We start from the raw sequence: 16782 nt of genomic DNA, 5'->3' as shown, positions 1-16782 counted from the left end.
AGGGGGCAAGAGAAGGAGAGAAGCAGCTAGATAGATAGGGGGCAAGAGAAGGAGAGAAGCAGCTAGATAGATAGGGGGCAAGAGAAGGAGAGAAGCAGCTAGATAGATAGGGGGCAAGAGAAGAAGAGAAGCAGAGAGACAGTATTCAAGGAACTGTAGAAAGGATTCAGTAGGGAGAAGCAAGAATACTGAGGGAAAGGGTGGTGTAGGGAGACAAAAATACACAGGAATCCAGGGAGAGAAGAGATAATTGTAAAGGAAAGAGAGAAGCAGGGCTCTAGCTGCATGCAGGAACCCAGAAGAGTAACCAGAAAGAGCGAGAATACTAAGGGGAACAGCAGAAAGAATCAGCGAAATCTCTGGAGGAAGAATAATGAGGGAAATGATAGAGAGAAGCAGGAGCACCAGGGAGAGAAGATATCAGGGGGAGAATAGTGAGGGAAAGGAGCGGGGGCACAAGGGAGAGAAGATCTCAGGGGGAGAATAGTGAGGGAAAGGAGCAGGGGCACAAGGGAGAGAAGATCTCACGGGGGAGAATAGTGAGGGAAAGGATGGAGAGAAGCAGGAGCACCAGGGAGAGAAGGTCTCAGGGGGAGAATAGTTAGGGAAAGGAGCAGGGGCACAAGGGAGAGAAGATCTCAGGGGGAGAATAGTGAGGGAAAGGATGGAGAGAAGCAGCGGCACCAGAGAGAGATCTCAGGAGGGAGAATAGTGAGGAAAAGGATAGAGAGAAGCAGGGGCACCAGGGAGAGAAGATCTCAGGAGGGGGAACAGTGAGGGAAAGGATGGAGAGAAGCAGGGGCACCAAGGAGAGAAAATATTGAGGGGGAATAGTGAGGGAAAGGATGGAGAGAAGAAGGGGCACCAGGGAGAGAAGATATTATGGGGGAATAGCGAGGGAAAGGATGGAGAGAAGAAGGGGCACCAGGGAGAGAAGATATTGAGGGGGAATAGCGAGGGAAAGGATGGAGAGAAGAAGGGGCACCAGGGAGAGAAGATATTATGGGGGAATAGCGAGGGAAAGGATGGAGAGAAGCAGGGGCACCAAGGAGAGAAAATATTGAGGGGGAATAGTGAGGGAAAGGATGGAGAGAAGAAGGGGCACCAGGGAGAGAAGATATTATGGGGGAATAGCGAGGGAAAGGATGGAGAGAAGAAGGGGCACCAGGGAGAGAAGATATTATGGGGGAATAGCGAGGGAAAGGATAGAGAGAAGCAGGGGCACCAAGGAGAGAAGATATTATGGGGGAATAGTGAGGGAAAGGATGGAGAGAAGCAGGGGCACCAGGGAGAGAAGATATTGAGGGGGAATAGTGAGGGAAAGGATGGAGAGAAGAAGGGGCACCAGGGAGAGAAGATATTGAGGGGGAATAGTGAGGGAAAGGATGGAGAGAAGAAGGGGAACCAAGGAGAGAAGATATTATGGGGGAATAGCGAGGGAAAGGATGGAGAGAAGCAGGGGCACCAGGGAGAGAAGATATTGAGGGGGAATAGTGAGGGAAAGGATGGAGAGAAGAAGGGGCACCAAGGAGAGAAGATATTGAGGGGGAATAGTGAGGGAAAGGATGGAGAGAAGAAGGGGCACCAGGGAGAGAAGATATTATGGGGGAATAGCGAGAGAAAGGATGGAGAGAAGAAGGGGCACCAAGGAGAGAAGATATTATGGGGGAATAGCGAGAGAAAGGATGGAGAGAAGAAGGGGCACCAAGGAGAGAAGATATTATGGGGAAATAGCGAGAGAAAGGATGGAGAGAAGAAGGGGCACCAAGGAGAGAAGATATTATGGGGGAATAGTGAGGGAAAGGATGGAGAGAAGAAGGGCTACCAAGGAGAGAAGATATTATGGGGGAATAGCGAGGGAAAGGATGGAGAGAAGAAGGGGCACAAGGGAGAGAAGATATTATGGGGGAATAGTGAGGGAAAGGATGGAGAGAAGAAGGGGCACAAGGGAGAGAAGATATTATGGGGGAATAGCGAGGGAAAGGATGGAGAGAAGAAGGGGCACAAGGGAGAGAAGATATTATGGGGGAATAGTGAGGGAAAGGATGGAGAGAAGAAGGGGCACCAGGGAGAGAAGATATTATGGGGGAATAGTGAGGGAAAGGATGGAGAGAAGTGACTGTTGGAGTGGAATGGAGAGAAGCTGAGGGATGAGAGTGCACAGAAGGCGATGGCGCAGGAAAGGGCACTGAGTCTGCCCGGGCACCCAAGCGCTGGCGCATTAGTTCCGCCTGAGACGACCCAGAGACACACGGAGTGTGACAGCCCCCCTGTATGTGACTGCCCGAGGGGTCACAGCTGAGACACATGGCAGTGCCAGGGAGCGGGCGAGACAAGCATGGGGGGAAGGAGAGGGAGTCTCAGTGCAGGATTCTATGGAACATCCATGTGTTTCCAGACAATTCCATTCACCATTCTGTTTCACTGGCAAAGCTGCCTTCCTGGGTGCCAGCGGGGCATCACATATACATTATATAGGGGCACATACCCGGTCTGTATACACAGTATGAGCGTGTAGCTGTGCCAGGGACTCAGGGTGCCAGCGGGGCATCACATATACATTATATAGGGGCACATACCCGGTCTGTATACACAGTATGAGCGTGTAGCTGTGCCAGGGACTCAGGGTGCCAGCGGGGCATCACATATACATTATATAGGGGCACATACCCGGTCTGTATACACAGTATGAGCGTGTAACTGTGCCAGGGACTCAGGGTGCCAGCGGGGCATCACATATACATTATATAGGGGCACATACCCGGTCTGTATACACAGTATGAGCGTGTAGCTGTGCCAGGGACTCAGGGTGCCAGCGGGGCATCACATATACATTATATAGGGGCACATACCCGGTCTGTATACACAGTATGAGCGTGTAACTGTGCCAGGGACTCAGGGTGCCAGCGGGGCATCACATATACATTATATAGGGGCACATACCCGGTCTGTATACACAGTATGAGCGTGTAGCTGTGCCAGGGACTCAGGGTGCCAGCGGGGCATCACATATACATTATATAGGGGCACATACCCGGTCTGTATACACAGTATGAGCGTGTAGCTGTGCCAGGGACTCAGGGTGCCAGCGGGGCATCACATATACATTATATAGGGGCACATACCCGGTCTGTATACACAGTATGAGCGTGTAACTGTGCCAGGGACTCAGGGTGCCAGCGGGGCAATACATATACATTATATAGGGGCACATACCCGGTCTGTATACACAGTATGAGCGTGTAGCTGTGCCAGGGACTCAGGGTGCTAGCGGGGCATCACATATACATTATATAGGGGCACATACCCGGTCTGTATACACAGTATGAGCGTGTAGCTGTGCCAGGGACTCAGGGTGCCAGCGGGGCATCACATATACATTATATAGGGGCACATACCCGGTCTGTATACACAGTATGAGCGTGTAGCTGTGCCAGGGACTCAGGGTGCTAGCGGGGCATCACATATACATTATATAGGGGCACATACCCGGTCTGTATACACAGTATGAGCGTGTAGCTGTGCCAGGGACTCAGGGTGCCAGCGGGGCATCACATATACATTATATAGGGGCACATACCCGGTCTGTATACACAGTATGAGCGTGTAGCTGTGCCAGGGACTCAGGGTGCCAGCGGGGCATGACATATACATTATATAGGGGCACATACCCGTCTGTATACACAGTATGAGCGTGTAGCTGTGCCAGGGACTCAGGGTGCCAGCAGGGCATCACATATACATTATATAGGGGCACATACCCGGTCTGTATACACAGTATGAACGTGTAGCTGTGCCAGGGACTCAGGGTGCCAGCGGGGCATCACATATACATTATATAGGGGCACATACCCGGTCTGTATACACAGTATGAGCGTGTAACTGTGCCAGGGACTCAGGGTGCTAGCGGGGCATCACATATACATTATATAGGGGCACATACCCGGTCTGTATACACAGTATGAGCGTGTAGCTGTGCCAGGGACTCAGGGTGCCAGCGGGGCATCACATATACATTATATAGGGGCACATACCCGGTCTGTATACACAGTATGAGCGTGTAACTGTGCCAGGGACTCAGGGTGCCAGCGGGGCATCACATATACATTATATAGGGGCACATACCCGGTCTGTATACACAGTATGAGCGTGTAGCTGTGCCAGGGACTCAGGGTGCCAGCGGGGCATCACATATACATTATATAGGGGCACATACCCGGTCTGTATACACAGTATGAGCGTGTAGCTGTGCCAGGGACTCAGGGTGCCAGCGGGGCATCACATATACATTATATAGGGGCACATACCCGGTCTGTATACACAGTATGAGCGTGTAACTGTGCCAGGGACTCAGGGTGCCAGCGGGGCATCACATATACATTATATAGGGGCACATACCCGGTCTGTATACACAGTATGAGCGTGTAGCTGTGCCAGGGACTCAGGGTGCCAGCGGGGCATCACATATACATTATATAGGGGCACATACCCGGTCTGTATACACAGTATGAACGTGTAGCTGTGCCAGGGACTCAGGGTGCCAGCGGGGCATCACATATACATTATATAGGGGCACATACCCGGTCTGTATACACAGTATGAGCGTGTAGCTGTGCCAGGGACTCAGGGTGCCAGCGGGGCATCACATATACATTATATAGGGGCACATACCCGGTCTGTATACACAGTATGAGCGTGTAACTGTGCCAGGGACTCAGGGTGCCAGCGGGGCATCACATATACATTATATAGGGGCACATACCCGGTCTGTATACACAGTATGAGCGTGTAACTGTGCCAGGGACTCAGGGTGCCAGCGGGGCATCACATATACATTATATAGGGGCACATACCCGGTCTGTATACACAGTATGAGCGTGTAGCTGTGCCAGGGACTCAGGGTGCCAGCGGGGCATCACATATACATTATATAGGGGCACATACCCGGTCTGTATACACAGTATGAGCGTGTAGCTGTGCCAGGGACTCAGGGTGCCAGCGGGGCATCACATATACATTATATAGGGGCACATACCCGGTCTGTATACACAGTATGAGCGTGTAGCTGTGCCAGGGACTCAGGGTGCCAGCGGGGCATCACATATACATTATATAGGGGCACATACCCGGTCTGTATACACAGTATGAGCGTGTAGCTGTGCCAGGGACTCAGGGTGCCAGCGGGGCATCACATATACATTATATAGGGGCACATACCCGGTCTGTATACACAGTATGAGCGTGTAACTGTGCCAGGGACTCAGGGTGCCAGCGGGGCATCACATATACATTATATAGGGGCACATACCCGGTCTGTATACACAGTATGAGCGTGTAGCTGTGCCAGGGACTCAGGGTGCCAGCGGGGCATCACATATACATTATATAGGGGCACATACCCGGTCTGTATACACAGTATGAGCGTGTAGCTGTGCCAGGGACTCAGGGTGCCAGCGGGGCATCACATATACATTATATAGGGGCACATACCCGGTCTGTATACACAGTATGAGCGTGTAGCTGTGCCAGGGACTCAGGGTGCCAGCGGGGCATCACATATACATTATATAGGGCACATACCCGGTCTGTATACACAGTATGAGCGTGTAGCTGTGCCAGGGACCCAGGGTGCCAGCGGGGCATCACATATACATTATATAGGGGCACATACCCGGTCTGTATACACAGTATGAGCGTGTAGCTGTGCCAGGGACTCAGGGTGCCAGCGGGGCATCACATATACATTATATAGGGGCACATACCCGGTCTGTATACACAGTATGAGCGTGTAACTGTGCCAGGGACTCAGGGTGCCAGCGGGGCATCACATATACATTATATAGGGGCACATACCCGGTCTGTATACACAGTATGAGCGTGTAGCTGTGCCAGGGACTCAGGGTGCCAGCGGGGCATCACATATACATTATTCATCGGCATATATTGGACCTCTTGCCCCCCTGCTTTTATAGTTACACCCCTGAACCCAGAGGGGAGGGGCGGGTCCCTAAATGCACATGTGACCGCTTACACCAGCCCTATGCATATAACCCTATACTGAATCAATATGGCAGCTCCCAATCCGGAACTTTGCCTACTTACCTTCCCCACACCCTTAGTTCTGTGCCAGGCAGCACCCACACAAGGCGGGGGGGATTGCTAGGAGAGAAGTGGGTGATTGTGGGAGCCAATGAGCTGGACTCACCTGTACCTCATACCGCTCGGTGCCCCCTGGCACTGGGGAGTCTGGATATCCTTCCCCTGGGCACTGGGCTGGAGATGGGCCGCTACGGTGCCATTTTCTCCTCTCTTTTTAAACTCCACTCGCGGTTTCACCTTCTTGGAAAGGTTGAGCCCATACACCTCGTCCACGCTGAACCTGCCCGTGCGCCTCACACTGCCCCGGGTGTTGCTAGGGAACATGGTGGCGGCTGCGGTTGCTGTGGAGGGTTCCAGTAGATCAGAAGGGGGGAGAAGGCCTGAGGTGAAGAGAGAACTGAATGGGGGTGAGGGAGAAGTGCAATATGAACATATGGGGGGGTTAGAGTAACAGGGGGGAGACTGTAGGGGGGATAAGTTGGGGTGCAGAGGCAGAACAGAGAGATCTATGAAACACCTGGAGCAACAAATTCACTAAGAGAAAATGTTATGGGACAACATTCCTTATAAATATCCCCCCCCCATGGCTGCTCCCATTGCCCAGCCTGCGCTGCCCCCCCCCCCCCCCCATCTCCCTCACCTACAGTCTGGCCCAGTCCAACTCCCTGTCCCCGACTCACACCTGGAACTGTCTCCTGTCTCCGCTGTCACTTATCTGTCCAACTCACTGTCACTCAGCTCCCCCCCCCACCCAAGCCCCCACCCAAGCCCTGGCCCAGCAGATTAGCAGAGCGATTAGCAGCTCACATCCAGCCAGACAGATGGTCTGCAGAGCATTGCGCCTACTGCTCCATTGCAGAGCCCAGCAGAGTGTTGCACCTCCCTTAATGACAGAGACGGGCACAGCCAGCGAGTAGATAGAAAACAAGATTTACATGGTTTCTGTTCCGGAGCAAAAATATCCTAATTTAGTGCTTAGGCACAGAGTTATCTTAGGGGGCTGTTCCTGCTGAATTGTGCTTAGTACAGGGGAATCCCTATGTGCCATAGTTTTATGGTATCTCTCTGTACAGGTTATGAGCAAACTTAGGGGGCTGTTCCTGCTGAATTGTGCTTAGTACAGGGGAATCCCTATGTGCTATAGTTTTATGGTATCTCTCTGTACAGGCTATGGCCAAACTTAGGGGGCTGTTCCTGCTGAATTGTGCTTAGTACAGGGGAATCCCTATGTGCCATAGTTTTATGGTATCTCTCTGTACAGGCTATGGGCAAACTTAGGGGGCTGTTCCTGCTGAATTGTGCTTAGTACAGGGGAATCCCTATGTGCTATAGTTTTATGGTATCTCTCTGTACAGGCTATGAGCAAACTTAGGGGGCTGTTCCTGCTGAATTGTGCTTAGTACAGGGGAATCCCTATGTGCCATCGTTTTATGGTATCTCTCTGTACAGGCTATGAGCAAACGTAGGGGGCTGTTCCTGCTGAATTGTGCTTAGTACAGGGGAATCCCTATGTGCCATAGTTTTATGGTATCTCTCTGTACAGGCTATGGCCAAACTTAGGGGGCTGTTCCTGCTGAATTGTGCTTAGTACAGGGGAATCCCTATGTGCCATAGTTTTATGGTATCTCTCTGTACAGGCTATGAGCAAACTTAGGGGGCTGTTCCTGCTGAATTGTGCTTAGTACAGGGGAATCCCTATGTGCCATAGTTTTATGGTATCTCTCTGTACAGGCTATGGGCAAACTTAGGGGGCTGTTCCTGCTGAATTGTGCTTAGTACAGGGGAATCCCTATGTGCTATAGTTTTATGGTATCTCTCTGTACAGGCTATGAGCAAACGTAGGGGGCTGTTCCTGCTGAATTGTGCTTAGTACAGGGGAATCCCTATGCTGCCATAGTTTTATGGTATCTCTCTGTACAGGCTATGAGTAAACTTAGGGGACTGTTCCTGCTGAATTGTGCTTAGTACAGGGGAATCCCTATGTGCTATAGTTTTATGGTATCTCTCTGTACAGGCTATGAGCAAACTTAGGGGGCTGTTCCTGCTGAATTGTGCTTAGTACAGGGGAATCCCTATGTGCCATAGTTTTTATGGTATCTCTCTGTACAGGCTATGGGCAAACTTAGGGGGCTGTTCCTGCTGAATTGTGCTTAGTACAGGGGAATCCCTATGTGCCATAGTTTTATGGTATCTCTCTGTACAGGCTATGAGCAAACTTAGGGGGCTGTTCCTGCTGAATTGTGCTTAGTACAGGGGAATCCCTATGTGCCATAGTTTTATGGTATCTCTCTGTACAGGCTATGAGCAAACTTAGGGGGCTGTTCCTGCTGAATTGTGCTTAGTACAGGGGAATCCCTATGTGCCATAGTTTTATGGTATCTCTCTGTACAGGCTATGAGCAAACTTAGGGGGCTGTTCCTGCTGAATTGTGCTTAGTACAGGGGAATCCCTATGTGCCATAGTTTTATGGTATCTCTCTGTACAGGCTATGAGCAAACTTAGGGGGCTGTTCCTGCTGAAAAGAAATAAACAAAGCACCAAAGGTTTTCGGTTCACTCTTTATTTTCATGTTGTTTCAACATCGCCCCAGTATTTGGGCATTTTATTTTCTAACATAAAAACCACAAAAACCAGGGGAACCTCCAGTGAGGCATGATGGGAGCAGTACCAAGGGCAGTGTGAGCCGAACCAGCCTGCAGCCAATCAGAATACTAAAACTGGCCCGAGGCTACAGCAAGGAGCCAATCAGAACGATGTCAACAAAAAGAGTCCTCTGTGAGTGAATGTGATTGGATGCTGGCAACACCTTTTGGGCATTTCAGTCTATTTCAGCCTGAAGGGTTTATATTAACCCTTTTGTTTCCAAAATCCCTCCTTCCGGAAGCCTGACGGATATACAGGGCAGACAGACACAGGTAACGCAGGTCCAGGAATTCGCTACATGCCCTCCGATGCCAGCTTCTGCCCCCACAGCTTATTGGTCAGACGCTGACAACAAAAACAAATGTAATTGGATGACACGGAGGACAGTAATGAAGGACGGGCAGTAGGTGGCGCTGCACCGGGCGCTGGATCTTTAGTCGTTGAGTTTAACCGGCCCGGGCCGAGAAGAAAGGGAGACTGCGGATGAACGTGTCCAGTTTGGTTTTAAAGAGTTCGCTTTGAATCGGCTCATTGAGGGAACAGAGGGAATTCTTCACCACGTATTCTACATATATCTGGGGGGGGACAGAGAGAGGGGGCTTACTGCAACAGCCAATAGGAACACAGCAAGATCGGAGGTGCAGTGATAAGTACACAGACATATATGTATATTACATAGTGAATAAAGTGCCCCCTATTGTAACATAAAGGGATATTATAACCCCCCGAGGGGTTCCTTATAATATATAGTGAATAAAGTACCCCCTATTGTAACATATAGGGATATTATAAGCCCCCGAGGAGTTCCTTATAATATATAGTGAATAAAGTGCCCCCTATTGTAACATATAGGGATATTATAAGTCCCCGGGGAGTTCCTTATAATATATAGTGAATAAAGTGCCCCCTATTGTAACATATAGGGATATTATAAGTCCCCAAGGAGTTCCTTATAATATATAGTGAATAAAGTATAGTGAATAAAGTACCCCCTATTGTAACATATAGGGATATTATAAGTCACAGAGGAGTTCCTTATAATATATAGTGAACAAAGTGCCCCCTATTGTAACATATAGGGATATTATAAGCCCCCGAGGAGTTCCTTATAATATATAGTGAATAAAGTGCCCCCTATTGTAACATATAGGGATATTATAAGCCCCGAGGAGTTTCCTTATAATATATAGTGAATAAAGTGCCCCTATTGTAACATATAGGGATATTATAAGCCCCCGAGGAGTTCCTTATAATATATAGTGAATAAAGTACCCCCTATTGTAACATATAGGGATATTATAAGTCCCCGAGGAGTTCCTTATAATATATAGTGAATAAAGTACCCCCTATTGTAACATATAGGGATATTATAAGCCCCGGGGAGTTCCTTATAATATATAGTGAATAAAGTGCCCCCTATTGTAACATATAGGGATATTATAAGTCCCCCGAGGAGTTCCTTATAATATATAGTGAATAAAGTACCCCCTATTGTAACATATAGGGATATTATAAGCCCCCGAGGAGTTCCTTATAATATATAGTGAATAAAGTGCCCCCTATTGTAACATATAGGGATATTATAAGCCCCCGAGGAGTTCCTTATAATATATAGTGAATAAAGTACCCCCTATTGTAACATATAGGGATATTATAAGCCCCCGAGGAGTTCCTTATAATATATAGTGAATAAAGTGCCCCCTATTGTAACATATAGGGATATTATAAGCCCCAAGGAGTTCTTATAATATATAGTGGAATAAAGTACCCCCTATTGTAACATATAGGGATATTAAAAGCCCCCGAGGAGTTCCTTATTATATATAGTGATAAAAGTAACCCCTATTGTAACATTAGGGATATTATAAGCACCCCGAGGAGTCCTTATTAATTATATGTGAATAAAGGCCCCTATTGTAACATATAGGGATATTATAAGTTCCCCAAGGAGTCCTTATAATAATAGTGATTAAAGTACCCCCGATTTGTAACATGATAGGGATATTAAAAGCCCCGAGGAGTTCCTTATAATATATAGTGAATAAAGTACCCCCTATTGCTAAACATATAGGATATTATAAGCCCCGAGGAGTTCCTTATAATATATAGTGAATAAAGTGCCCCCTATTGTAACATATAGGGATATTATAAAGCCCCAGGAGTTCCTTATAATATATAGTGATTTAAGCTGGCCCCCTATTGTAACATATAGGATTTTAACCCCCCGGGGAGTTCCTGTATAATATTATGTGAATAAGTGCCCCCTATGTAACTATAGGGATATTTATAAGTCCCAGAGTTCCTTTATAATATATAGTGAATTAAAGTATAGTGAATAAAGTACCCCCTTATTTAACAGATAGGATATTATAACCCCCGGGCGAGTTCCTTATAATATTATAGTGATTAAAGTGCCCCCTATTGTAACATATAGGGATATTATAACCCCCCGGGGAGTTCCTTATAATATATAGTGAATAAAGTGCCCCCCTATTGTAACATATAGGGATATTCTAAGCCCCCCGAGGAGTTCCTTATAATATATAGTGAATAAAGTGCCCCCTATTGTAACATATAGGGATATTATAACCCCCCGGGGAGTTCCTTATAATATATAGTGAATAAAGTGCCCCCTATTGTAACATATAGGGATATTCTAAGCCCCCGAGGAGTTCCTTATAATATATAGTGAATAAAGTACCCCCTATTGTAACATATAGGGATATTATAACCCCCCGGGGAGTTCCTTATAATATATAGTGAATAAAGTACCCCCTATTGTAACATATAGGGATATTATAACCCCCCGGGGAGTTCCTTATAATATATAGTGAATAAAGTGCCCCCTATTGTAACATATAGGGATATTATAACCCCCCGGGGAGTTCCTTATAATATATAGTGAATAAAGTACCCCCTATTGTAACATATAGGGATATTATAAGTCCCCGAGGAGTTCCTTATAATATATAGTGAATAAAGTATAGTGAATAAAGTACCCCCTAATGTAACATATAGGGATATTAAAAGCCCCCGAGGAGTTCCTTATAATATATAGTGAATAAAGTGCCCCCTATTGTAACATATAGGGATATTATAAGCCCCCGAGGAGTTCCTTATAATATATAGTGAATAAAGTACCCCCTATTGTAACATATAGGGATATTATAAGCCCCCGAGGAGTTCCTTATAATATATAGTGAATAAAGTGCCCCCTATTGTAACATATAGGGATATTATAAGTCCCCGAGGAGTTCCTTATAATATATAGTGAATAAAGTACCCCCTATTGTAACATATAGGGATATTATAAGCCCCCAAGGAGTTCCTTATAATATATAGTGAATAAAGTGCCCCCTATTGTAACATATAGGGATATTATAAGCCCCCGAGGAGTTCCTTATAATATATAGTGAATAAAGTACCCCCTATTGTAACATATAGGGATATTATAACCCCCCGGGGAGTTCCTTATAATATATAGTGAATAAAGTGCCCCCTATTGTAACATATAGGGATATTATAAGCCCCCGAGGAGTTCCTTATAATATATAGTGAATAAAGTGCCCCTATTGTAACATATAGGGATATTATAAGCCCCCGAGGAGTTCCTTATAATATATAGTGAATAAAGTGCCCCCTATTGTAACATATAGGGATATTATAAGCCCCCGAGGAGTTCCTTATAATATATAGTGAATAAAGTACCCCCTATTGTAACATATAGGGATATTATAAGTCCCCGAGGAGTTCCTTATAATATATAGTGAATAAAGTACCCCCTATTGTAACATATAGGGATATTATAACCCCCCGGGGAGTTCCTTATAATATATAGTGAATAAAGTGCCCCCTATTGTAACATATAGGGATATTATAAGTCCCCGAGGAGTTCCTTATAATATATAGTGAATAAAGTACCCCTATTGTAACATATAGGGATATTATAAGCCCCCGAGGAGTTCCTTATAATATATAGTGAATAAAGTACCCCCTATTGTAACATATAGGGATATTATAAGCCCCCGAGGAGTTCCTTATAATATATAGTGAATAAAGTACCCCCTATTGTAACATATAGGGATATTATAAGCCCCCGAGGAGTTCCTTATAATATATAGTGAATAAAGTGCCCCCTATTGTAACATATAGGGATATTATAAGTCCCCGAGGAGTTCCTTATAATATATAGTGAATAAAGTATAGTGAATAAAGTACCCCCTAATGTAACATATAGGGATATTAAAAGCCCCCGAGGAGTTCCTTATAATATATAGTGAATAAAGTACCCCCTATTGTAACATATAGGGATATTATAAGCCCCCGAGGAGTTCCTTATAATATATAGTGAATAAAGTGCCCCCTATTGTAACATATAGGGATATTATAAGCCCCCGAGGAGTTCCTTATAATATATAGTGAATAAAGTACCCCCTATTGTAACATATAGGGATATTATAAGTCACAGAGGAGTTCCTTATAATATATAGTGAATAAAGTACCCCCTATTGTAACATATAGGGATATTATAAGCCCTGAGGAGTTCCTTATAATATATAGTGAATAAAGTGCCCCCTATTGTAACATATAGGGATATTATAAGCCCCGAGGAGTTCCTTATAATATATAGTGAATAAAGTGCCCCCTTTTGTAACATATAAGGATATTATAAGTCACCAAGGCCGAACTCTGAGGTTAATATCCCCATATTTTACAACAGGGGGCACTTTATTTATTATAATATACAAGTTTTAGTGAGTCATGTGACAGACATTACATCACTAAGCTCCGATTATAACTGATGACATCACTAAGCACCATTTATAAGGATATCATTTTCAGTTTACTCACCGTACTGTATATCTGGTGCAGGATTTCCCGGGTGCTCCCCACACTCAGGTCTGTGTTCATGACCATCTTCAGGCCGCTGGGCGTCTCGTAGTAATGCAGCTTGTACTTGCTGGTTTGGAACGAGAGGAAGCCGTCCTTCCTGGAGGGGGTTTAGTTAAAGGAGAACACACCCTGCTGGGATCTACTAAGTACCTGAGGTCATTTGTGACCATTTAGTGATGTGTGCTCCCTCAGAGATCAGCTGACAGGAAGTGATGCAGCTCTAACTGTAACAGGAAGTAGTGTGGGAGTAAAAGGCAGAACTCTGCCCCTTCATTGGCTGATGGGGCCCTAGCATGTATGTGTGCCTTGGCTTGTTTGTGTGCACTGTGAATCCTATGATCCCAGGGGGCGGCCCTTAGTACTTAAAATGGCAGTTTCCTTGGGCGGACAGAACCACAGGACGATGAAGGATCTCCCTACACACAGACTGGAGAGATGGCGGCATTAACGAAGCCATTTTGGTTCGTATCTGTCAGTCTGGCATAGAAGCAAAGGATACATGTCCACTGGGCTCATCTTGCCGACGAAGGATCGGATGGAGAAGAGCATCCCGTACATGAGCTTACACTCCTGCGGGGAAAGGAGAGCGGTGAGGAGGAGAGGCAGAGGGGTTGGATGGGGTGGAAGAACCCTTGAGATCACCCAGATTGGGGCGGGGAGAGAGGAAAGCAGGATAGAGGGCAGAACAGAAGTACGACCCAATGGGGTGGGGGTGGGAGGAGCTATATGCCACTAGGCGGTACCGTTACATCAAACGGATAAAGAGAAATCCTCCCCCCATATTCTGCTTGGAGTTCATCACCTCATCTTTGGAGATTCCAGCCTGTTTCCTCCTGTTCCATTCGCTGTAGTGCAGGCAGATGCCGTTCCGATCGAATATGTACAGGTTGTGGATGGTCATCTGGCGAGGGAAGGAAACGGACAGATGAGTCTCTCAGAACTGATATGGGTTATAATGGCTGCGGGCAATACAATGGGCTAGTCTGGGAATGGGGCCCATCAGGAGAAGAACACATTCATAGCCTTGATGGATTGCAAGCCTGCCTGGCAGTTACTGGCCAACCCTGAACTATACTGATTGGGCAGCCTGGGACCAACTGCAAGGACTCCTGCAGCTCCAATGATCTATGCACTTATGTGCAGGAGTACAGCAACCCATAGCAACCAATTAGCTTTGACTGCTCTGGTGCAGTAACCCATAGCAACCAAATACCTTTGAATGTTATGGTGCTGTTAGAATGTGGCTCCTAATTAGCTCTCCTGAACTGGGCAAGACGGTAGTAGCAGGCTTTAGGGGGGAGGGTGGGGACAGTTGGCATTGGTGCCAGTGTGGGTAGTAGTGGGGGTATAAGTACAAGGCTTTTAGGGAAGGGGTAGGGAGAATTGGTATTGGTGCCAGTGTGGGTAGTATGAGTGGGGGTATAAGAACCAGGCTATGGGGGTTATGGGAAGGCTGCCGTGGGTAATGGGGAGGCTGTGGGGGTTATGGGGAGGCTGTGGGGGTTATGGGGAGGCTGTGGGGGTTATGGGGAGGCTGTGGGGGTTATGGGGAGGCTGTGGGGGTTATGGTGGGGGTTATGGGGAGGCTGTGGGGGTTATGGGGAGGCTGTGGGGGTTATGGTGGGGGTTATGGGGAAGGCTGTGGGTTTATGGGGAGGCCGCGGGTTATGGGAGCTGTGGGTTATGGGGAGGCTGTGCGGGTTAATGGGGAGGCTGTGGGGGTTATGGGGAGGCTGTGGGGTTATGGGGGAGCTGTGGGGGTTATGGGGAGGCTGCTGGGGGTTATGGGGAGGCTGTGGGGGGTTATGGGAGGCTGTGGGGGTTATGGGGAGGCGCTGGGGATATGGGAAGGATGCTGGGGGTTATGGGGAGGCGCTGGGGTTATGGGGAGGCCGCTGGGGGTTATGGGAAGGCTGTGGGGGTTGTGGGGAGCTGTGGGGGTTATGGGGAGGCTGTGGGGGGTTATGGGAGGCTGCTGGGGGTTATGGGGAGGCTGTGGGGTTATGGGGAGGCCGCTGGGGGTTATGGGGAGGCCGCTGGGGTTTGGGGAGGCTTGTGGGGTTATGGGGAGGCCGCTGGGGGTTATGGGGAGGCCGCTGGGGGTTATGGGGAGGCTGTGGGGGTTATGGGGAGGCCGCTGGGGGTTATGGGGAGGCTGTGGGGGTTATGGGGAGGCTGTGGGGGTTTATGGGGAGGCTGTGGGTTATGGGAGGTTGTGGGGTTATGGGGGAGGCCGCTGGGGGTTATGGGGAGGCGCTGGGGTTTGGGGCGTGGGGTTATGGGGAGGCCGCTGGGGGTTATGGGGAGGCTGTGGGGGTTATGGGGAGGCTGTGGGGGTTATGGGGAGGCTGTGGGGTTATGGGGAGGTTGTGGGGGTTATGGGGAGGCCGCTGGGGGTTATGGGGAAGCTGTGGGGGTTATGGGGAGGCCGCTGGGGGTTATGGGGAGGCCGTTGGGGGTTATGGGGAGGCCGCTGGGGGTTATGGGGAGGATGCTGGGGGTTATGGGGAGGATGCTGGGGGTTATGGGGAGGATGCTGGGGGTTATGGGGAGGCCGCTGGGGGTTATGGGAAGGCTGTGGGGGTTATGGGGAGGCTGTGGAGGTTATGGGGAGGCTGTGGGGGTTATGGGAGGCTGTGGGGGTTATGGGGAGGCTGTGGGGGTTATGGGAAGGCTGTGGGGGTTATGGGGAGGCTGTGGGGGTTATGGGGAGGCTGTGGGGGTTATGGGGATGCCGCTGAGGCTTATGGGGAGGCCGCTGAGGCTTATGGGAAGGCTGCTATGGGTTACAGCAGGGTGCGCCTATAAAGCTCTTGCTATTGGCACCTTATGCTGATAGCCCCGCCCTGTGGTTCCGGTACCAGGGTACGCGCAGCTAATTATTAGGCACCCAATACCGGATCCGTCAAATGATATTTAATCATAATATAATCTACTCACCCTGCAGTCTCTTATCCACTCTCAGCACTTCCGGCCCTCCTGTCCGCCGCTTCCTCCTAATCGTCTCTGTGAGCGTTCTTCCGCCATTTTACAGCGTCATAAAGTCAATTAGATTGCCCATTACAAAGATGGCGGCGTGCTGGCATATCTTTCTCCGGCAGGCCCTAGTCAAGTCAGTCTTTGAAGGGCTCTGGGTGTACCAAGATG

General features: G+C 48.2%; 2 protein-coding genes across 2 annotated transcripts in view; both read right to left on the bottom strand.

Moving 5' to 3' along the window:
• Positions 1-6438, bottom strand: part of kcnab3 (potassium channel, voltage gated subfamily A regulatory beta subunit 3) — a 55278-nt gene extending 48840 nt beyond the window's left edge. The window contains exon 1 of the mRNA XM_031898027.1: positions 6206-6438. Within this exon, the coding sequence (XP_031753887.1) occupies positions 6206-6423 (218 nt within the window). The 5' untranslated portion in view covers positions 6424-6438. The remainder of the gene's footprint in view (positions 1-6205) is intronic.
• A 2205-nt stretch (positions 6439-8643) lies between these two features.
• Positions 8644-16600, bottom strand: trappc1 (trafficking protein particle complex 1). Its single transcript, NM_001008075.1, has 5 exons — positions 16576-16600; positions 14438-14536; positions 14135-14205; positions 13594-13732; positions 8644-9317 (listed from the first exon to the last, which is right to left on the bottom strand). Exons 2-5 carry the CDS (start codon positions 14534-14536, stop codon positions 9189-9191), a joined length of 438 nt encoding a protein of 145 aa, NP_001008076.1. The 5' UTR covers positions 16576-16600; the 3' UTR covers positions 8644-9188.
• Positions 16601-16782: the final 182 nt, after the last annotated feature.

This window comes from Xenopus tropicalis, chromosome 3 (genome assembly GCF_000004195.4).
Source record: "Xenopus tropicalis strain Nigerian chromosome 3, UCB_Xtro_10.0, whole genome shotgun sequence".
NCBI lineage: Eukaryota > Metazoa > Chordata > Amphibia > Anura > Pipidae > Xenopus > Xenopus tropicalis.
Note: the sequence above shows the minus strand (reverse complement) of the source record. Positions and strands in the feature narration are given on the sequence as shown.